We start from the raw sequence: 24901 nt of genomic DNA on the forward strand, positions 1-24901 counted from the left end.
AAAACAAATAAAGTAAATTATAGAATAAGCAACAGAACAGAAGGAACATACTGGAGAATAAGTACAAATTAAAGCAAAACACAAAACAAAAGTAAAATATTCATATAGTAATTAGACTGAAGAGTTGAATAATCACAGGCCATTCTCAACAGAAATAATGATAAAAATGAACAAAGCAAACAAAAATTTCAAACAGGAGTACCTGACAAAATTCGAAGCAAACCTTGTGATGTGTGTCGTGTACCGTGTGTACTCTGTGCAGATTATAAGGTAAAAACGATGAACAACAGACGATAAATAGATCATTCGGTTTAACCCAAGATCTTTATACTCTCTATTGTTCATCGTTCTGGTCAAGTGCATTCATCTAACACCGATTTTCTTTGTACACCCTCTTGACTCGCTTATACCTTGTAATCTGTACAGAACACACAAGGTGCACGACATACATCATAGGCAGACATGACAAGGTTTGCTTCGACTTTTGTCAGGTAATCCTGTTTGAAATATATTTGCTTTGTTCATTATTACTAATACTATCATTTATTTCATATTTCTGTGATTATTCCATGCACCTTTCCGTTTGATTATTATATGAATGTCTTACTTCTGTCATTTGTTTTGCTTTAATTTGTACTCATTCTCCATTATGTTCCTTCGTCTGGCCCGTTGCTCATTCTATAATTTGCTTTATTTGTTTTATTTAGCAAACAACCCTTGGCGGAAGGCCAAGTGTCGAAAACTCGTGTTACTCTGCGTCATTTGTGACCATTTATTATCCTTCACACACTTTTTTTCAACATGTTTTCATTGAGGATTTCATTCAAATTAATTACATAAACTCCAGATAAGTACTAACAAAATTACAAATCTTTATTTTATATCAACAAGGATATGAATAAAAAATAAATACATATATGTTTACCAAAAACTGAAGCAAATAAAGACGGAATGAAATTCCTTAAAATTATACTTTTATTAAAAAAACTTCTTAACTTCACACACACACACACACACCCTCCCTCGCCCCTAAACATACACACATACATTCGTCTGAAAATGTATGTATATTGACCAACTAAACAAATCGTAGATTTACACGTTCTTATTTCTTTGATATTTTGTGTCATCAGTGAATTCATTTTTTTATAAACCTCTATATGCATTCTTTTATTTGCATGTATGCTTAAGGTCCTTGTACTTACACTTTTCAATTTTTTAAAACAGTCTTGCTTTCTTCCGTGAATGCATAAAGCTATCAAATCATTTCAATTCAAAATTCATACAATAATGGGATTCAAGGCAAAATGAGTGCATTGTCAAAAGATATTGCTCACGAGAACTAACATCAAACATCAAAGTGGGAAACTCATATCAATACATGCAAAGAATGAAGTGACCTGTTATCTTGAAATATGAAGATTAAAAAATATCAGTAATATATTCAATCCATCTGAACAAAACCAGTGGCGGATTAAGGACTTTAAACTACAGGGGACGCACAGAGAAAATTCGAAAATAAGGGGGGGGGGGCAAATGGCAATTTTTATTTATAAAAATGTATTAATATTATATTCACTAGGTGATTCTAATAAATAATAAAACCGTGCCCGTCCTTTGTGCCCCGCCAAAATCCGCCACTGAGGACGATTCCATTAATTTGACGGGTGTTTTGTCGTTTTTAACTCTTGTTTTAAGTTTCAGTATTCCTATTTTTCCGTAGTCAACTCTCTAAAACTATTTCGAATAGATGAATTCATTATTTCGAAACAATGACTTCATTTCAAGAAACAGGTCTGAAATACGAATAAAAATATGAAGTATTTCTTACCGGAAGGTATGAGCCGTATTTCATGATTCGCACGTGACAGTTTGGGGAGAAGTTTGCACAGTTTTCACAAGTTGTGGGACGAGCCTAAAAACAAGATGGAGGTACAGCAAACAGAAAACACAATGTAGAAACATGCAGCAGACTGGATGAAACATGCACACACACAAAAATGACTCATTCCTTCATTGAAAATTCAATGATACTAAACATTTAACGATTATTTGTCTATATTTATAGTAAAGATTTGATGAACAAAGTTGCATAAAAATGAGGTGATGACATTGAAAATGGTTGTCTATACTAAAAGGTGGATTGAGGCTAAAACTGTCACACCAACAAAGCAGACTCCATATCGATCAAAGCTATTACGTAATTGCGAACAACACAATTATAATCGGTCAGTTCGAGTCGGCTGTATTGGTATGACTGAGCATAACCATTAAAACACACGGTGATTGTACTGTTTCAACTATATTTATACAATGTGATTTTGATCTGAAGTTGATTTCAGACTGAAATGCAAGAAAACGCCCTGGGAATATGTTAATATCTAAATTAGACGTAGCCATTTGATATCTGCATCAATATGCAACAGTCGCAACAACGAAACTTATTTTTGGCCAGTAAAGTTCGTCACAGATGTTATGACCCAAATTTAATGGTTTGCCTCTTATCAATCTGAAAACACAATAAGTGAAAGTTCCTTCAAACGGGAATCCTACCCAAATTAAAACTTGTTTTTGGAGGAAAACACATCGGACAATTTGATCGGTAAAAGTTTGAACAATATCGGACAAACCATTAGAAAGTTATGATGTTTTAAAAGTTGTACACATTGGTAATCACTATACCCATGGAGGTTTCATATTGTGATATCATAGTGATGTAAGGCAAGGACTACTCTTTGATGTACTCCAATACATAGTATGGCTAAAATATCATTTAAAAATACTTCAAATGAGATTTTTCTTTCATGAGGACATAAAACAGTATGCTACCTGGGTTATATTTAGATTCCTGCCCCAATTAAGTAAATGGCCTATGGGAAAGTTGTCCTTGCCCTTGTCATAATTTACTTACCCAGTTGCCAATTTAAAATCTACATAATCTTTGGGATCTCAATTTTGAAGCAGCCATAACTTTCGTATTGCTTGTCCAATTTCTTCCAAACTTTCACCAATCTGTTTTTCTTATTTTTCTCCTTTCCAACACAACATTTTAGGACCAAGGCTGGATTTCTTTGTAAATTTTACGAGAAGCTTAGTTGAATACAGGCATCTGAAATCTAATAGGACTAAAAATAGGAATCAGTACTGTTGAAAGTGCAAATATCATGAGATTGATTTGTTTGTCTAAAATTGAATCTACTTTATGTACACGAATTACTACACTTACAAAACACAAACAAAATATACATAAACATTCATACCGCATACGAAAATAAACAAGGGTGAAGGCATAAAAGTTAGTTCCTGACGAGATAGTAAGACTTTATAATTTGTATCGTCTTACCCATGTGTTTTTTCATTTCTATATTGCATCAAAAAATATATTTTTTCCAACTTTCAAATGATGTTTTTTTAGAATATCTTTCATGACGGTATGTGTTAAAAAAAAGATAATATATTTTCTTGTGCTAGAGTTTCCAATGATGATGATGATTATGATGACGTAAGAGGTGGTTAGATGTTCGCGCGCGTAGTGGGTATCAGTTCTATAAGTGTACCATAACAGAGGTCCTTAACAAACTTAAGTAGGGCTTTTCCAAAATATTGGACAAATGGAATGTTTCCTGTCTGGGGCCAGAAAACAAATGAAAAAAAAATTGACCAACCCAAACAAATCTTCCTACTGCGCATGCGGGAACGGTACCAACTCTGGTCCCGTTCTTGCTAGGGAAAATTAAAGCCATAAATTAGTTTTGGTTCTGGCATTGGCCCAACTGCAGGCATATCTTGTTCAGGGCCTACAGGAAATGTGTTTGGCTAAAATTTTAGGCTCAACTGATTTGCTTTATTCTATTTTAAATGTTCGGCCACCCATAGTCACGAATGCATCCGTAGCGTTTCGAAAAGTCCTTATTATCATGACTATATACGACTTTCCGTGGAACAGTGAGGACAGTATCAAGATTACCATGAGTCGTTTCATGAAAACACTTCAATGTGAAAGTACCAAATGGAAAGGAAACAAACACAATGTTGAGAAAGTTGTATAATGCACCGCATTTATGAAAATCATGATACTGGGAAGCGGTGGTACTGAGGTTCTGAAGCATCCCAATGATTTTTAGGGGGTGCTACGTATTACATTAACCATAAAGGCAGCACCCCTTTGAAGTGAGGTTAGCAATGGCAAAACAATGGTGGTTTGTTTGAATTTTTTTTTGGGGGGGCTTGTATTTTTTTCTGATGACAACCCGCTAAACAAAACCCTCAGCACCCCGCCACCCCCTTTTTAAAAATCGTTACAGGGACCTGAAAATCCTATAGGTTAGTGTAATGATAACGATCACACCACTGGTATGTAAACCAATGACGTCATTTCCTCTATATGCACAAGTTTTTTAAAGGGAAAATCCACCCCAGAAAAATGTAGATTTGAATAAATAGAGAAATATCAAAAATAGCATAATGCTAAAAAATTTCATCAAAATCGGATGAAAAATTACAAGAATATTATGACATCTTAAACTTTTGCTTATTTATCACAAAACAATTATAATGCACAACTCAGTGATATGCAAATGAGACAGTCTACTGTTTTTTTATTGTTTGAATTATGCAATATTTCGGGGTTTTTTGTAAAAACAGATTTGTAAAAATCAACTTGTCATTGGGGTGGACTTGTTCTTTAATGATAACTTCATCAGTATCAATGAGCCCAATCTTCGCAATAGCACTGTATATCTGGAAAGAAGGATGTATATCTCGTAGGATGGGTTAGGTGATATGGACTATTGATTATACAGCGAATGAATTTTGGCGAAAGAATTCCAAAGACGGGTACATCGACGCCCCGTTGAATTTGACACCTCAGCTGAAGCTTGTAATTCTCTGCTTAAACTCGTGACAAGAATGCGACAGAGTGTTCCAAGCATGGCGGAAATCTCTCACGGCATTCTTGACTGGGCGCATGTTTGTTACTAGAATTTACTTCAATAAATAAAACTAGCAAGACTGAATGATTGAATTTGTAGGTTGTGTACCCGGGTGTGTGTGCGCGAGAGAGAAGGAGGGAGGGTGAAGGTGTGTGTGGGGGCTGTGATATTGAACAACGGAGTGGCGACGAGCTTTTGCTACTATTTTTGATCATCAAATATCGTATTCTGATGTAGAACTAATAGGCATTACATTACAAAATAATGATGACAACCAAAGTGCTGCATTTCATATTAGTTTATCATAGATTGATATGTCACATCAATAAATTTACTTTTTGAATGTAATAATATTTGTCATTTGCAAGCAATATCATTAGCATTGACGAGGAAAATGGTCCTATAGAAAAGTTGTTAGAATTTGTACAATATTGGATAGAATAATCATGTTGATTTTCTCCAACAAATGAAAGCTTATTTTGTATTTTCAGATTTTTAATATCGAAACAAGACTGAACCGTTTCAAGTCTTCAGCTGATGCTGCATGTCTCCCGAGTGTCGTCATTTTCATATCTTCATTCTTTTTACCATCGAAACAAGAATGACATCCTTTAAAAGTCCACGGTACCCTCACCACAAGAGGATTCCTATGTAAAGGTAAAACAAATGTATGGTTTAATGAAAATGTTTATGAATGCTGTTACTTTCTATGCTCTTTCTCTCTTTCGAATGGCATTTTGTGACATTTCGTCAGCCCCTACACAGTTCATGAATTCGAGATTAAAGTGCCGAGGACAATATCAAAAGAGCACGTGTGCCCTCGGGTGGAAGAAGCAAGTCTTCACTTTATACAATGCCATCAATCTAAAGACGACTTATTATTGCGATTGGCTCTCCCGAGAGGTAAATCATCGATTTGCAGGAACTTCCTTTAGTGGCCAAATCTTCTCCAACGTCCCACTTTCGGCAATCATCTTCTTGGAATTAAAGCTAATTTCTCTCGAATTTGAGTTTAAGTTGGGTCATCAGTTTTGTTACTTGATGTAAAATGTTGACTTTTCAATTGAGCAAATAATGTTTATGATATTGGAATGAAGAATTTCCTGAACACCGTTTGAAGATGAAAAAATAGAAAGAGTGATAGAAACTTTCATAAAATCAATTCTCGCCATTTCTGTTTGTCATCATTCAAATGGCCATGTTAATTCTTATGATGGAGTATAAATATTATCATTTTATTAAATATGACTAGTGAAGTGGCATTGTACTAAAAGACTAAGTGAAGATTTGTTGATCATTTTATTCTCCACATGAATGAAGGTTTTAAGATTTTCTTTGCACCCTGTGGTTATATATGTTCTTGTTCTGGCATAGACCACTTCATACTTGCCACAGTAACCAATTACTTTCTGTTTTCATTCGATGTTAAAGCTCCTTGATGTATTGCACCATCTTCTTAGGGGAACAACCAGTGTCCTTTAGCACTATGGTTGTTCATGAAATAAATAGATGTGCCGGGCAATAGTAGTATTACGGAATCATTTAATACCCTTTTTCATTTCTAAAGCTTCGGTGATTACAAAGGACTTGCAGATGAGTACCTTCTAATCGAGAGTAAACGAGGACAAAGATTTTGGCCCATCTCATTCACAAATAACTGTGAAACTGTACAAGGGGTAAAGCGTAATAAAAAACAAATACGGTACAAACAATAATCAACTGATTCCATTATATCAGCATATCTATCAATTGCAAAGCCAGACTCTTTGCCACGTAAATTATTTTTCACTTCAATTTGTTCATAAGATGATTTGTATTTTTAATCTGGAAAACAATAAAATACAGTAATCGAACTTTTCTTAGTAGTCACAACTCCATTCATGTATGATGACGTCATAGAATTAGGCGTTAAGCGCAATAAAACCTATTTTCAAGGGTCTCGAATTTAAGTTGATCAAAGGCAAAATACAAAAGCTGTTTATTAATTTAATATCTTTTCCAATGATGTATATTGGCTATCGATACTGTCTTTAAAGTTTGTCCGTTCGATCGGATACTTCAGTTCTTCATTAAATTCTAAACGTCCCAAATTTCAAAAAGCCTTCCAGACTTGTTGACCCTGTTCAACCCCCGTTGGATCAATATTAAGGATCCTATGTCGATCCCGTCCACACAGTCTCTGCCGTTCCACCTGGTCCAATAAGTTTGCCACATGGGGAGCTTTCCTGATGAAATTTTATTCCATTGTGTCGTTGGTCTTTATCTACCCAGAAAAAACATTGCTTCTTTTCATTGCAGGTATGTGCAGGACCGGTATGAGGGTACACTATTTCACAGGAAATGCATTGACCTACTGTTGCAGAATACGCCTGTCATGCCTGCAGGTGAATTTTCAACACGGGGTAGGTTTCTGATACAGATTTATTATCTACTCATCTATCCTCTAATGGGCTTGAAGTCGTGGTTAACCAGTTAAACATTTCGTAGATATGCTTTCCATACCTCTTCTCTCTTATTCATGCTAATGGTTCCTTTCTCTTTAAACGAACTCGCCAAAAATATCTCTCTACCACATTCATGCTTGAAATGCTTACTTAACTCGTCGTAACTATATAATTTTATTGCTCTATTATTGGACAACTAAGGTGGAAATGATAGGAGTGTGATACCACATAAATCGAGGTGAGACTATTATTAGTTTAACGTGTTTTCGCTGCTATTTGCGATGGATTGTCCACCAAAGCGACCCTATTTGTCTACACTCGAAGACAGTTTGTCAGAATGATAAAGGTGGCTCCGAAATTACCCACACGACTTTCAGCGTAATATTGAAGAGCACTTTGAGGAATTTAGCATGGTGGAAGCTAGGAAGATATAAACAGATCCAAGTGATTAATGAGGAATGAAAGGCGTAGTTGAACCTAATTGTATGTCACGCTCGCTCAGATGACTAACTTTGGGGAACGTGTTGAATGTATAAAGGGGAAGGGGTGACTGAGTGAAGAATATGAAATTGAGAGCACGAATCTAGGACCAAAACATTCTATCGAAAGAAATGCAATCGTATGGTTAGATTTGTGTATGTATTTTAATCATGTGCAAACAGGATGAAAAGAAGTACTATTCTGATATAAATCAAATTAGAAACTGATTATGTAAAATAGTCCATTTTCCTATTGAAGACTAGGACCACCTTATCATTTCCTAAATTATGTGTTGTTCGTTCTTGATATAATACAAAACTATAATTAAATTAAAGTATTTTCTTGTTATCCCTCCGTCCAGTAAGATACCTCTTTTGTAGACCGCATTAGAGAACAGTCGTATTCAGATTGACAGTATTAAGACCTTCAATTTATTTAGCATTTGTTGCAATATACGTTTCAAGAGAGAAAAATATAACGACGAGCTGCTGAAGACAGGTCCTATCACAATGAACTTTAGTTTAGCACCAACACCTCACAGATAGGATCGGACGAGGAGATTCTCTCGCCAAAATTAAACATGTGGAATAAATCTCTATTTAACAAGGATTGTACCAGCAAGCTGAGCAAACATTTAACTGGTCGGATCACTTGCGCTGGATGATAAGCGAAGCAACCTGAGAGTGACTATAAAGGTCAATCAACTCATCTTTGGTTTAATCAAGGTAGGAAGAAGAGATAGTACCTTGATTGATTACTTTTTGTATTTCTTCATTTTCTTTCTCACCTTTCTATATTTCCCTTTTCCTTCTGTCTTTTAATATATACATTATATTTCCTGGTATTTGATACGTTAGCATCTTCATGTGAAAAGGTCTATGTTTTTTGTTTCTTAATGGCACCAAGGTACATCTCACCTGTAAAACTGTCTTGTCATTAATCTGTCTTTCATTATTGATTATTTTCTCCTGGCTATTTTGTTCAGTTCAAATGCTGCCTTGTTCAAGGTTGCGAGGCCTGATTATAACTCTAGTTTTTGTGTATAGTCTCGGCTACGGCACCCCGACAAGCTAGTTTCCCCAGATATTCACCCACACCAACACACCACTCTTTTTCACGCATCCGCCCACAATTATGATGACCCTATACCTATTTTTTTCTCTTATTTTCTCTCCCCCGGCTCCCCGACCCCGCCCCTTTTTTCTCCCACACACCTCGGCCATAAACATGTTCAGTGATCACAATGATAATACTAGTATGCCGTGCACACTCGACCTTAAAGGGGAACGGAAACTTTGGAACAAGTGGGCTTGTTTGGAAAAAGAAAAATCAAAGAATAAGATCAAAGAAAGTTTGAGAAAAATCTGCAAAATAATTAGAAAGATACGAGCATTTGAAAAATGGGATCCCTACTGCTAAGTAGATCCTCCCATTGGCAATGTGACAAAGATGTGTGATGTCACATGTGAACAACTTTCCGATCGATGGACTTAGAAATATCCACAAAATGTATCTTTTTGCTCTTTTTTTAAATTGTGATACAAACTCTTTATCCATAATTCATTCTTTGAAAATCTGTATTACATGCCTTCACATAGAAAGAATACATGATCTATACTGATATTATATTGATAAAAGAGGCAGTTTAAGTGAAATATATACAAAAGTAATGGGGAAGCTGTTCACATGTGGCATCACACATCTTTGTCGCATTGCCAATTGGAGGATTTACATTAAAATAATGATCTAAACTTCAAATAATCATACATTCCTTGTTATTTATTCTTAATTTTTCTCAAACTTTTATTGATCGGTTTCTTTGATTTTACTGTTTTCGCACTAGCTTTATTCTTATAAATGTTTCATTTTCCTTTAAACCTGCCTCTCATAGATTCTTTGCACGAAGACGATATACCTTGGCTTCTGAGCATTACATCACAAAACAAATCGCATTAGCAATTATTATTTCAGGATAAATTACAATAATCAGAATGCTCGAATATACATGTATGGAAAGATTGTTAGAGAACATCCCATTTTAATATAATGACGAATCTTGGGCTTTCAAAATGTCATGAAATATAATTAATAGATCCGTTATTCGAGAGTAAGGTAAATTAGTTTAATCGAAATGCGTAAATCTGCGTTCGCTTCATTAGCACCAGACAGGGGCAGGAGGGGGGGGGGGGATGAGCACGAAAATAAAAGTAAAGAAGACATGAAAGCATTCAAGTAATTGATCTGGTCCATCACGTGCATGAGTGGTTATGGGGAAACCGAGTGAACATTAACATGGTTTGCACGCTCAGATTTTCTCATTTGGGAGGCCGATTTTAAGGTATTCTAATGGAAAAATGGGCCGCCATCGATCAATATCTGAATAAAATTATGATCTCGTTTGTCGCAGGAATAAGCGAAGGAGTGATTCGGTTGTAAATAAATGGATGTAATTTTCGAAATTTATTTCTTGAGAAAAAAGTCACTTTATAATGCGGATGAAACGCAGACGTTCTGCAAATATTGTTCCTGATCTGCTCTTGTTGAATGGAAGCTGATTGATTATTTGTATTCTGCATTCTAGATGCTGAATGGATCATGGAAAATTCAGTGTAAAGTGATGTGTTGTATAAGGGTGGGTGCATGTGTGTGTGTGTGAGAGAGATTGAGTTCTAACAAATGTGTATCAATCAAAATTATAATTTACGTTCAGGACCGACGTTTACCGTCACCATCCGAAAGACGTGACCATGCAGGTGGGTGTTTCATAAAGCTGTTCGTATTAAAGTTAAGAGCGACTTTAAGTACGACTGGTGATCCTTTCTTTTGTTAAATGATGTATTAATCGGCGATGGTTAAGTGCGTAAGAAAGATCACAGTCGTTCTTAAAGTCGCTCTTAATTTTAATACGAACAGCTTTACGAAACAGCTCGATCCTAAGCGTTAATGCCTCCCCAAATGTAGTTTAGTCTACAGGTGAACATGCACCACAACGCCCAGTTGTGCCAATTTTGAAATAAATTTCATCTTAAGTATTAGATTCGTCGTAATTCTAGAAACGGATAAATGTGCCACAAATGTTGAATGAACCTACTACAGAGAGGGAGATTGACCTGCCCATTTGTCCCTATCTAGATTCTCATGGTTGAATCATTTGGTTCGAGGGGGGGGGGGGGGGGTAGGGTTCGATAGTTTAAAAACGATTACATCAACAATGTTAATTGTACTTAAAAATAGTGAGATAACAAACTTTTGAGATTATTATGTATTTTGTTATCTCTCGCATCATTTTGCGGACTTAGCGCTTCTAAAATGTAAGAGCTCAGTATAAATTGTTTCCCCGTCATAAAGGGGTCATAACTACACTGGAAAATTTGATGAAATTTACATGAAGTTCATTACGAAGTAATAAGGAAATGGGTTGTAATACATATGATGATACATGGAAACGAGAAGAAACATTCATATTTTACGTTTTGGTGCTTAGGAAGGATCGAGATGGACAATTTAAACGATAATTCTTTGATGTCAAATAACCCCAGGGATTTTAATGATATACAACCATGTTAAATAGACAGTTTCAATCATTTTGCAAGAATGTCTCCATCGCAGACTCTATTGATCGGTGGAAATGTATACCCATTCTTGATTTATCTCACAATGACATTCGGGTGATCAGCTTGTCGGTCCATGACCCATGTAGAGAAGTGGTCACACATGGATTTTTTTAGTCAGCGTGCGCCGACGTCGGCCAAGACGTTTGATGATAATGATGAAATGATTTGACACTATAGTTACGTCCGCCGGCATACGTATGGCTAAAACGTTTAGGTGTGGTAGCTCCTTTAGACAAATATTTCCATATCTGAGAAGGAAGTCTTCTACCATTTTGGCTCGAAGATTGAAATATCATTATTCCACTGGCTTACATCAGCAATTAATCAATTCTATATTCTCGAAGATATCCAATACACGAAACCGGAAATCTTCCTCTTGGAAACACGAAGTTTCACGCAACTGCATCCTTATAAATCAAAAGTACGCAATTCTTCGAAATTCATAATTCTAACAATGCACCTGCCGCGAGGAAGGGGTTGTGCTTGCGTTGGAAGATAATACTAACAGTGACGCAGTTTAGATGAAACCTGTAAAACACACCCAATGCACCGGATTCTTCCGTTCATATATCACATTGTGACGATGAGTCACCTGTTTCTACGTAATAAAGATTTTTGTCATGAATCTGGTAGTATTGTTATTTAAAAAAAAACACTCTCACTACCTTATGTCTATAACATAAAGACTAATCCAAACTCAAGCAATTTGAAATCAGAACATCCTTATTTTCATTTCAAATCTTTCATTCGATTCATTCCATTTATTTTCAGATGTTGGAATATAAAAAAGTGAAAATTTCTAAGACTTGGAAAAATTGATTTGGAATTTAATTAGAAAAAAATCATTATATATTGGGCACAGACATAAGTGTTGATGCGCTTCCAATTAACTCTTGCTGTTCAGTGAAATAGTTTTATTATTAAAACAATAAGAACCCAACGAACTTCTAGCTCATTATAGAAGTAGATAGATTATTATTTAGGATATATTATTTCTTTATTCATTAGATATTTCTTTGTTTATTTGCTTATTTGCTCTTTTTTATCTATTACTTCATTTATGTATTTACAGCGTTTTCAACAGGTACAATCTATTGTTTAAAAAAAAAGAATATTTCCTCAGGTTTTGTTGTCGGAAATGACTGTTTTCTTGACAAACCATGGTGAATGAAAATGGTCAAATATGAATAAAATAATAATAGCCCCAGTGACAATTTCCTGTATTTTTTTAAGAGTGAAAAGAGTGAAAAACGAGTTTGAATAAGTTATACTAGTAATATATATCAAATGCACGAAAAATGATTGCATCTCGTGTTTTCATAGCGATAATGATAATACAGAAAGTAGTGAAGATTTAAATTTGACGCATTTCATGTAAATGGAATTTAATAAGGACACCATGTGTACATGGATTTGGCCGGGTGGGTGGTTCATAAGGATGTTTTTAAAGTCACACACGACTTTCCAACTGTAACCTTATACTTAGGTGCCAGGTCCATTATCAGGATATATCATTTTAGCATAAAAAATCATAACTGGGTCACCAATCGTGCGTACAGTCCTTCAAAATTATCTAACAACATCTTTCTGAAGCACCCACTGGTTTTGGACATGTTTATTCTTATCTTATTACTTCTCCATGATTCAGTGGTGTGATGAAAAAACTATGGACATCTCAGTATGATTATTATTAGACTCAAATGATTGAGACTTAATGAGCATGAATACACTCGACAGAAAAAAAACTTTGTAAGAATGATCATGCTAATCACAATTTGAGTGGGTGTTGTCTCGCCACCCTTTTCTGTTCCATGCAGTCTAGGGGCAGCGCCGGAATATCTAAATGGTGGAGTGCGGGACACGGACATTTATTTTGAAATTGAATTACAATACAGGGATATTATGGAGTTAAAATGACACAGATGTGTCTTCTTCCAACTTTCCCCCAATTTCTTACTCTTCTCATCATCTTTCTTTTCTTTTCTTTCACTGTTTAAAAATAAAATCATAGGAGACATTCGCCCCCTGCCCCCTCCTACTCTGTGACCCTGATCTTGCTCCAGTCTTATACAAGTATTACATAAGAGGCTTCCTCTTCTACATAATTATGAAGACATTCCACTCATCATAGACCTGATTCGATATTCAAGTGAATTGTGATATATGTGGAGTGTTTTATTATTTCACCATTATGACGTCAATACCAAGCATCTCTATCAAATGTGTAATGTATCGTATCGAGGTACGTAGAAATATCACCCTCGAAATAGTAATGTATATCCTGTTATTCATGCACAGGTTTTTATTAACTATGAAATAAGGATTTGTTTAAATGTCACAAAGATATGTGGCTTTTATATTAAAGTGTCCGATCAGACACGTATTGCAAATATACCCTTTCCGAAACTGTAATAATCTTCAACAATATATGTTCGCAGATAATTATACTAGGACCCATTCCATGTTATTTGATTGATGAAAGCAACATAACGAGCATTTGAAATGAAAGTTTGTCCTGACACATATGTATGATGCTTGTGCAAAAAACTTTAAAATAATAGATTTAAGATTTTCCAAGTTTTACTCATGCTACTTCACACACGAGCAGTTATTGTTTGTAAAGTGATAAAAATCAATGAAATGCCGAATTTAACTGTGAATGAAACAGCTTTTTCGAGTTTATTTGAGAATAATTTTTCAGTCATATAAATCATTGAAACATGGGAATCTAGAAATTTGGGGAGTTCATATCACATGATATATTGGGACGCTGCTCGCTTGTGACGTCACAGAATCAAAAGTTCAAAGATTAATGATTTTCGTCAAACATTCATAAGCATATTTCCCGCACATTTCTGCTTTTATCCGAATCAGCTTGATGCCATCGTGGAATCCCGTTAAAGATCATTTCAAACTGAATGCCAAAAATGACATATAGCTTGGGTACAATCTTGAATATATAACTTTAGTTAAGTGAAATTAATTATGGAGGCTGCCATTGCTGAATAAGATGATATTGACCCCCAAATAAAATTGGTATGAGTGATCTTGTTCGTTTTTAGTTTTGTACATAGGATAAAGTAGTCAAAATTTTCCGATATTCCACAATAATACTTTGAAAAAGCCCTTGGAATTAAAATATATACAACATGTGGGTAATTTTTTTTACATATAATATTGGGTTTGACTCTCATCTATCCAATGAAAATAAAAGTTTTGACAGAATGTTACACTTGAGTGAGCTCTGTCCATTTTTGTAAAGCTCGCAGAAATCTGTTTGCGCAGAAATGCTCGTTTGCCCGCTGTGTCAAGGGGAAAGGGCGATATCAAACTTACTCTGCGAAACATTTCTCATATCTCCTTGCACCTTCAGTCAATTTAAATAAAACGGATACATTCAAGCATTTTGTAGCGATTTAGCCACCCAATTGAAATTCCAAAACTTAGTAAGCACAACCTTTACCCTTTTTGTGCCAGCCGGATCTGAGGACATAACTGAATCTGAACAAAAGTTTATATCAGACATCTTCAGCATTTTTTCACAAAGTTTTTATCATTTACAGTGGGTTTACATTTCATTTTTCATTTAATACTTGTTTCTCCACACTTTTTTAAAGCTTAGCAATGATTAACAAAATGAAAAACAAGCCTTAGCCATCACATGTAAATCACAGGTGAGTGTAAAGCAAATATCGTCACGATGGCTTTGGTGTGTGGGGGAGTGGGGTGGGGCAATGCACTCTTCGAAGTGTTTTGGGGAAGGAAACAAGTTTAAAAGGTAAAAGATATCTTCAAATCAATTTTACTAGCAAAATTCCACGTGTTCTTCATGATTAAGGTCATATTTTGTTCGCATAACTATTTCAAGGTTCTGCACAAATCATTTTTCACTAACTTTTTAAAAGTAAGTGGTGCTCACTCAAGCGGAAATATTTTTCGACAGTTTTATCGTCATTTACTTAAATGGATCTGTACCAATGTTAAAATGTGGAAAGGTCTTCAGGATATTACAAATGTATAATTTTACAGGGTTTTTTCTAAGTGTAAACTTTTTTTTGATACGCACTGTATATTATGTTATTATATTATCAATACAAAGGACCAATTATCTCGGATAAGTTACCATTTTCTGTTAAATCTAGTCCATCATTAAATGTTTTTTAAAAGGAGATATAAACCCAACTTATCAGCAAATATTCTAGTAATTTATGATAAGGTGTTTTTCTTCTTTTCTTTTTTTCCTTTCGTTTTTATAGTAATTATCATTGATACATACTTTGTCATTGTGTAAAAAGTTTGCATTTCCCCCTATATGCACGATGTTTATTTCTGGTATTCAGTATTCAGTTTCCAGTTTGTTTCTTTGTAAGGGTGGCAGCGCTAATAAGGCTTTGCCTTTCTAGTTGCCTGCTCATTCATTTATTAATTACACATACTCTATTTTTTCAAATGTTTTCCAGATTTTTCATCATTGAATTATTTTACAATTTTCCCATGTAAATTGTAATGTATGTAGCCCGTGTGTGTACCCTTTTTTGTTTTGATTTTATGATGAATGGAATAAATGCTATCAAATCAAAATATCGGTATGATTACATTTTCGCTGACTCTTTCCTCTTTATAATGATAATATGAGCTGATTACAAAAGAAAATGTTTTGCGTGCGAATCATCATAACCTTTCCCCCTTTCCAAAATGTTACAATTAGAAGCAAAGATACGTAGAAAGGAACTTCAAATGGGATGGTGATACGAAATTTGATAAGTGGGACTAAGGAACCAACGCACTTTAACATCTGCCTTATGATGAATTTAATTTGGAAAATTTGTCAGTCGCTTTCAGGAATTTTCTTTGCCGTAGGGGAATTTGTCTTTTATGGTTTTACAAAGCCTCTGAAGGCTGGAATTGGGACTCGTAGAATCCTCATAAATGAATTGATTAGCATTATTGGGCATGATAAGAAAAAGTTGGCCGACGGGGTTTTCGCAAGTTAATAGAATAACGTCGCGTTGGATTACGCTCTAATAAAGATCAGCGGGATGGCGAAGAACCACGTGAAACTTGATCAGAACTGGAATGAGAGCAATGGTGGGACACGAAAAGAACAGTCGCAAATATCACAGCGAAGAGATTGCCTTTTCTACTTTTCCTGATAAAAAAATTAAGTACTTGGAAACAGAATGATCTGCACCTAGGATAACTTGGTAGTAATATTTTATTTTACACTTTATCTCAAATTCATCAATACTCGGAATCCACACAGTAAAACCAAAAATCAAGAACAAGACGTGGTAATAGCATTCCATCAGGTATCAGTGTTGCTTAGTTAGTACGAATAGAAACCGTGTCGTAAGTTTAACATCACAACAATAGCAACGAGAATAGACTATCAAGTGTTTGTAACGATGTCCATGAATCATTTTTGACTTTTCGAAAAACGAACGATCCTCTGGCGCCGATCTGGACATTGTACTTTGACAAGACACCCGCATTTGTTCTGGAGGATATCGAGCGAACTATGATTCTCTTTCCGTGCAACTTCCGAAATCAACACGAGTCTATAAACCATATACTAGTACATACATATTTATATATGTGTATATATATATTATATATACATGTATATATATATATATTATACATTATATATATATATATATATATGTATATATGTATATATATATATATATACTGTACACCCTTGGTATGATAATATTAATTTGTCAATCACTGTCAAGATAATCAGCCATGCCTGCAAATTGTTCTCGGAGTACAAATCAATAAATGCGTATGGAAGACCTAAGTACTAACAGAGCATTTATCATCTGAAGTCTTACCCTCTGGAGATACTGGTCAAAGTAATGGTTTAAGAGATTTCATTATCTATATCCCAACTGGGCGTTAAATAGGAATGAGTATTCAACACAACAAACATAAAAGTTTTAAGAAGACTTTATGTGACTTTGGTATTTTCTCTTCTAGACTTTCAAAGCATGTCAATCTTCTAAATAAAAATGACAAATGGTACATGTACATGTGTGTTGTCATCGATGGTCTACTGCTTTGTATGTAGTTATATTATAGAATCGTGTTCTCCAATGTTGAATGGTAACTACTCTCATTGTGTCAATGTACGTTGAGTTACACGTAGGCCTACTGTTTAATGAGTACTAATAGTTGCTATTTACAGTTTAAAGAAAATATTCTTATTCCAATATGCACGATAATTTTTTATTTTATTCCCCAGGGGAAAACGATGAGCAAAGATTTTCATTTGCTCTGGATATTCCACAATGTGAAAATCGTTATCTTGTCAGGAATGATATATCATTCTGCCTGTATATACGATATCTGTCGTGAATTATTACCAACAGAAACATCAAATGATTTATTCGGAGAGGGCCACGATGCAACTGTGCCAGACGTAAGCTTCCTGTTTGTTCATGTTGAGTCTTAACGAGCATTCAGAAGACCCATGTGACCTAAATCTTAAATCGCTGTCCTATCTGCGATCATGAGATCAAGATTGGAGGAGGATGACAAATTACAGACGGTCGGGATTTGCGATGATTAGAAAGGGATTTTACCCATTTTATTTCCCATATTATTCAATATTACACCAATGGGACCAGTGTCAGGGGGAAATATAAAGATACTTACGCCAAAGTGGCCAGTACCCATGCTATCTATATAAATATAACTAGATCTTTAGACAATGTGAGCCATGTCACTTGAACAAGACAAATAAAACTAAGGTTGACATAAAACAAAGGTCTAAAGAACTAGGTAGTGCCATCAGACACTTTGAACTGTTTTCGTTTGATATGAAATTTAGCAGAAAGTGAAATTCAGTGAAATGGAATGTTGTATTAAGAGATTAATTCTTTAGTACCATTTCCGTTGTCATGAAGATGGATGTTTAACAAAGCTTGACATTTAATGAACTCGACTGCTTAAATATCAAGCCCATCATCGATTTACTCTAACTGTTCTTCAGCTTTTACGGGGCTTCAAAAAGGTCTACAAAATATATGACATTGTTTGTTTAGTTGGTAAATGAAAGAAAAATAAAGGTGAATACTAAAGATGCCTACGACACAATGGAAACGTCACATTAATTTGCAACATGTAATCATAGTCACTTGCAGTAGGTTTCCATCGGGGCATCTAGCTGGAATTTGATAAGGATAAGTGATGTCACAAAAATGACACCAAATCCAGTGTAAAGTGAACCCAGATGAATGTATATAGCACCGAAATCTTACTTTCATAGTTCTATTGTTTATCCTATAAAATATGTTTCATACCAGTTGGACATAAAGTTTTGGGGAATGGTTGATTACTAAAAATGGAATGGAATAAATTTGTCCTTTTGCTGAGAAAAGCCCTTCATGAAACTTACCTCAACAGGACTCGATATCTTGACCGCGCGGCCGGTCTCTGCAACCTTTCCAACCAAGCTCTCGCCAACCTTGACAGTAATAGATCCTTCTTGATCCGTCTTTCCAAATCCAAGTAGCCAATCTGTAGGGCGATGTGTAGGAGCTCCCGGCGAGAGATCACGTTTCTTTGATACTAGTACTTCCTTCCCTTTAGGTCCTTCTAACAAGAACAGTTCCACGCGTTCGGCGTCCACGAGAATACTCACGTTAGAGAGAATCTTACCACGGAGGCTGTTCAAATCTAGATCATGCGAGATGTCTTTGACGAGGGCCAGGAAAAACTCGCGTTCGTTTGCTGATCGTAGCTGAAGCTTGGCCTCGTGGGTTATGCTAGTGCGATGCGGTAACCGTACCCGAGGTTCCAGCAAAGAACTCAGAGTACTTGCAAAGTTTTGAGGTGGTGGCACCGTCGAAGCTCGGCGTAACCTCCTCCGGCCTGTGAAGCCTTTGCCAGGGCCTTCACCCATGGCTCTCTCTTTCGGCGACAACGGCTCCGAATCTAATTGCATAGAACTTTCACGCGCACCAGTTCCAGCAGCCCACGTGCTAAATACAGTCTTAGAGCGCGCTTTTGCAAAGTCCTGTCTTAGGTATTGCCTTGACCCTGATCGGGGTCTCACAGGGATGTTCGCAATCCCTTCATCCGATGAATTGCTCTCGGATTTATCTTCTGGTTCGGACAATGTCACTCTTCTCTTAGTGTGAGGAGAGAGTGGATGTATCGGTTGTATTGGTTGATTGGTAATAGGACCTGGAGAGTTTGGACTTGGTGTATTCGTCGGACTAGACGAGCTAGGTGGCGAAGACGTATCTTCGTTTTTGTGTAAGTCAAGCCACCTCTCAACCAAGTCTCTGTTTGCGCCCTTCAAGAAGTAGTTTTCGAACCATTCACGGTGTGCATCAAGCCATACTTCAATCTGTTTTGGTTTCATGACATCTAAGTCTTCTTCGGACTTTTTGACCTCCATGTCTGTTTCAGATTTCTCTGCGAGGCTTTGGGTTCTCAGGTCAACTTGAGCCACATCTAGCATGCAGATTCGCACGGTATCATACACGTTGCGAAGAAACCTCCACGGTACGCAGTAAAAGAAATTCATCAAGTGTCATATTAACATTACCGGTGCGCAAGAAAAGGCTAAAGTGATGAAGTAACAACACCTTGAATCATCCACAAAATAATTTTAAAAACGCAAACAATCTTGAAGATCAGGCACCTGAAGACCTTGAGGACTCACATTCCATTAATAAAAATCAATCGATCACAACTAGCGTGTCTCAATGGCGATATGATATCTAAGATACGATCATCATCTCAGTATTTACTCCGATGGTGCGACTCCAAAAGAAATCCCAAGCAAGGTTTGACTTGCTGGGGTGACCTGTAGGCAGCTGCGAACACACGTTTCTCACGCGCGATATAATTAGTTGGTATCGATCGGAATGGTTATATACCGAGATGGTTTTATGGATCCATAAAGGTGGTGGCAGTGTGTAGGCACGTGCCCAGAATGAGTCCATTCGAGGGGTCCTCCTATGATGAGAAAGAGCATCTGTAATGAAGCGAACTCAGAAGAAATCAATAACGCGCTCACTTATGGCAATGTCGAACGGTTCCCGGTCAAATCAGCACATACAGTGCGGGTATATTCCAGACAATTATTTCCAAGATAAAGGAGACTGATTCACTATGCCATTGAACTTCCGAAGACACAAGAATATTCGTAATCATCAGGTATGTATCATTTCCATAAATAATTCCTTTGGCATAATCCAATCGTGATATCAATCCGCAAATCTGGAGAAACGAATGAAAGGAAAGATGTATATAATATAGTGACGGCATAAGTGACACAGGCCGTTGAAAACGACTAACGATTTACATCATGGAAATCAAAATACATTCAAATAATGAATATCTCCACCCTCCTCCTTTCCCACATGACCAATGATGAGATGAATCAATAATTTGAACATTCAAGATTTCTCTATTGAATAAATTTATAATCAAATGATGTGATTCAGTTGGCGTACTGACAAAATGAAAGCTTCAATAAAGCAGGCTCTTACCATTATAAATACTCTGAAACCTGAATAAAAAGACAGAAACCACATAAACTTTGTAGACGTTTTTCTGTATTTGAGTTTTAATTGCCCCTCATTCCTGAATGTCTTCTGTGTCAATGCTTTAAACTTAATTATTTTGAAATAAAAATAAATTTTGTAATCTAACAAAGTAATTCTTTAAAGAATCATTGAAAGAACGAATAGGCGCCAACTTCGGTTTTAAGAGTGCTTGTCTGCATTAAGATAGGAACGCATAGATAGTAAAACGTGGTACGCTTTCCATTATTGGTAGGCTTTCATTAACTTGAGTATAGCTCTTCTGATTGTTTTTTGCATGGTTAAGAGGGAATGTAATGGTGATGATAAGTGAAATTTAGGTCAACAGCAAGTTAAAAACATCAAAGTAGAATGGTTATTTTTAGTGAGGGTCGAAATCCAAATTTTGATTTGTCTTTCAACTGTTCATTTTGTTTTTCGAAAATTTTCCAATTACCAATCTTAAGACAATGTCAATGAAAATATTTATAAACAATAGTGAATGAGGTTCATTCAATGAAATTATATCATAAACAAGAGAAGGAGAACGATAAGTTCTTTTTGCGTGTCCAGTAGCACTGCTCGGCCTTCATACAAAGACATTTAACTGTCACCATCAGTGTAGCTGGGTCGCAATGCAGTTAGCATGTCTCTTTCTACCTACCCTTTCGCATGGTGCGACGCAACCTGTTTTCCCTTCCCCTCTCGCCCCAACCACCGCCCACCAACCATTCCCTTCCTTAGGAGTGCCAAGACATTCCCTGAAGGAACCCGCTCTACGCCAATAATGTATGAGGTGGGGAATCAGGCTAACTGTATGCATGATCACACCGGCTAAGTACATTAGACTCTGGTCGAATCCAGAAGCCTTGCGAAACTTGATCTTTCACAGATCCACGTAATCAACACGCACATTTTCAGGCATTTTGTCTCCAGTTTCCTCCAATTTGCTCCCCGAAATATGCAGTCGGGATGTGCGCACACATCTGGCGTGTTTATCATCACCAAGATTAGTGGTAGGAAGATACCCTTCTCTAAACATGTGCTTTTCTCATAAGACGAACTTCTCTTTACCGCCCTTAGACGTAACCATACAAATTTACAAAACATTACACATAAAGTTGAAGAACAATTTTACATGACAAAATTTCAGACTGAATAAAAAGCGAAGCAGAAAAAGGCATTGCTAATATTTTACCAATTCTATTGCAGGTTCTATATAAACGTGCCTTAAAAACAGAAAAAGGCAGCCAAAAATATATACTTAGAAACAAAATGTCTGAATCGAAAAATGGTTCTTTTGTTGTTTCTTTTTGTCATGTCATGTGTATTTTCATACACTCTTGTACAAATAGACGAAAGCTCTTACACAATCACAATCAAAGAATTACATGGGATAACCCAAACACCAACAACTAAACTCAATCCTATTTGAAGTTGGTTTTCGTTTGCACCAAAACACATCGAACAAAAGTGATTACCTACCAAGTATCCTGATAGCTATCCGAAGTTTAACTGCTTCCGCTCAACAACGCGAAACTCAGGTGGCCACCGAGCCTTCTGAAATGATTTGCTATTATTCAACACTTGTTTACGCGATAGCTACTTAAGATCCAAAATATCCTTCAAATAAACCCATATTAGTGGTGAGGTCGGAAAGGCGAGAAAATCTCCGAAAGGCTTCTCATTATATCATTACGAACATGATTTGCATGGGGCACAGACGAAAGAGCATTTCGCTCCTACCCGCTACCACTCTTCGCTTAAAACTGATTGTTAGCGTTATGCAGCACGACTGTATACTTACCGAGCGTGTACGATGGAGCTGTATAACCAAATTTAACTCCCCCCTCTCTCTCTCTATTTCTAACTGCTTGCGGAGCAGAACAAGAACGCATGCGCACTTCGTCCTGGTAAAATTAGTCATTATGAAATGGGCGAGAGATATAAGTTATCTTAGGTTTGCGATCCCATGCATTATCATTTAACGAACCGTTAGTAATAGATCATTTTAATCGGCAGGAGACAGTGGTTAATAAAACAGACGCTCCGGATAAAATCAAATCGGGTCATTTCATCGTATTCGTACCATATGGTCAGACAATGGTCGAACCCTTGTGTCAATAAATACACTTCACTTGCTAAAATCAATATTGACGTTTGCATGGGTCGTAATAAGTGTTCTATCGTTGTTTTAATTGCACGATAATCATCATTAACATCTAGTAGTGCTATTGATAGAAGTGTGGCGCTTTGAATTACCCATTTTCTAATAATGGAGGTATTTATCTAGATGTTGACGATATGCCTATGGGTATTAAACCTTATTCCATTATTATAATTTTTAAATGAAATTTGTCCTTTATAAACATGATGTGTAAATGCTTGTTCTGCAATCTTTTTCATGCAATCGCCATGAAGTGATAATTATGAACAAGTCTGATGGACCACTTAGTGGCAGAGGAACGTATCAGCCATTATAACTTTATAGCAAATTATTGTGATGATACAACCAGATGGTTTTCTTATTCAATAAATCGTCATAATAAATAGGTGATTTTCCTCGTTGTTTGACTAAATTTACAATAAGAATTGAATCTGCGTTAGATGTGAAAATGTTACGCGTGTCAAACATTTTTTATCTGCTACCTATACAAAAACGCAATCTAAATCCCCAAACGAAGATATTCTTAATCTAAAAAAATGATCATAAAAACGTTTTCTCACCAAAAGGTGAAGTTTGAAAATGTTTGAGATTGGATATGGAGCCTGAAGTGAACTAAGTTGAACGAAATTTTACATTTTTCACCACTAAATGATCTGCAAAACCTGATTAGGGTCATGTCTAATTTACAAAATATAACGTTAACCTAACCTAAGTTGGTTAAAATTTGATGTTGACAACATCACCATCGACGCCGTTGCCGCCGTCGGAAAAGATGATTTTGTCTCGTTTTTGTTATACAGTAAAACAAAGAGTGTCGTTTTATCTTCTCTTTGATGAATATTTCAAAATACATATGTATATAACAATATAACTGTATAATTTTCCTCTTTAAGTTCTCAGAAACTGAGAACTTAATTGAATTTCTCTTATTATTTCCTGTTAATTGAAAGCAGCAAATTGATTAGTGATCAAAGTAAAATTCAACTATTTTTCTATACTGCTTAATTTCATATTTGGGTTTCCCCTAGCGTATAGACCTACATATTTTTTTTTCACTTGCATTAGATTTATATATCCCAACATTAAATAAATTATCAGCAGTGGTTTATTGAGAATGCTTTCAGCATGTTCAGCATGAGTATCTTGGCATTCGTGGGCAAAAGAAACATGGTCGTGGACAAGTGATTTTTTTTCTTACCCCTACTTAATCTTGCCTTGCTCACTCTAATCCCCTAGCTTCTCGACCGCGACTTCTTGCGTTACTACCTCAAGCCATCAACCTGTTGGGGTGTGTTTGACCTTTTAATAAGCGATGACCCTTTCATGGCGGGCGCCACCATGAAGCAATCACGGCCCTGGGAATGTCTGCAGGGAGATTCCTTCCGTCATTGGCTGCCATCTATGAAGGAAGTATGATGAAGAAGGAAAGAGGGGAAAGAGATCATCGAAACCTCATATGTCTCGGTGTGTGCAGCCAAACCCATGATCTGTGGGTTGACTCTGCGTTAATTCGCAAAGACGACATTTCCAATCATGCAAAGGGCATATGAGCACTTAATATGCCTAGAAACAAAACATATTATTTACTTATCCGAGTTGCGTTGTTTTCGTATGATTATGGTTGGCTTAACATGGCCATTTTTTAAGCACAGTTGCGTATCAACAGGGGGGGGGGGTGGTTCGTGCCCCCAATCGGCAAACCATGGAATCGAAAGATTTGTTT

General features: G+C 36.1%; 1 protein-coding gene and 1 long non-coding RNA gene across 2 annotated transcripts in view; one reads left to right on the top strand and one right to left on the bottom strand.

Moving 5' to 3' along the window:
• The window catches only part of LOC121411522 (dual 3',5'-cyclic-AMP and -GMP phosphodiesterase 11A-like), a 100177-nt gene extending 77401 nt beyond the window's left edge, over positions 1 to 22776 (bottom strand). Inside the window, exons 1-3 of the mRNA XM_041604290.1 lie at positions 22497 to 22776; positions 18872 to 20706; positions 1832 to 1915 (exon numbers count right to left, since the gene is read on the bottom strand). Coding sequence (XP_041460224.1) covers positions 1832 to 1915; positions 18872 to 20008 — 1221 coding nt within the window. The 5' untranslated portion in view covers positions 20009 to 20706; positions 22497 to 22776. The remainder of the gene's footprint in view (positions 1 to 1831; positions 1916 to 18871; positions 20707 to 22496) is intronic.
• On the top strand, positions 423 to 9059 carry LOC121411523. Its single transcript, XR_005969481.1, has 4 exons — positions 423 to 491; positions 5423 to 5588; positions 7230 to 7333; positions 8463 to 9059. It is a non-coding gene; the product is annotated as an uncharacterized LOC121411523 (long non-coding RNA).
• Positions 22777 to 24901: the final 2125 nt, after the last annotated feature.

Source organism: Lytechinus variegatus, chromosome 3, assembly GCF_018143015.1.
Source record: "Lytechinus variegatus isolate NC3 chromosome 3, Lvar_3.0, whole genome shotgun sequence".
Lineage (NCBI taxonomy): Eukaryota > Metazoa > Echinodermata > Echinoidea > Temnopleuroida > Toxopneustidae > Lytechinus > Lytechinus variegatus.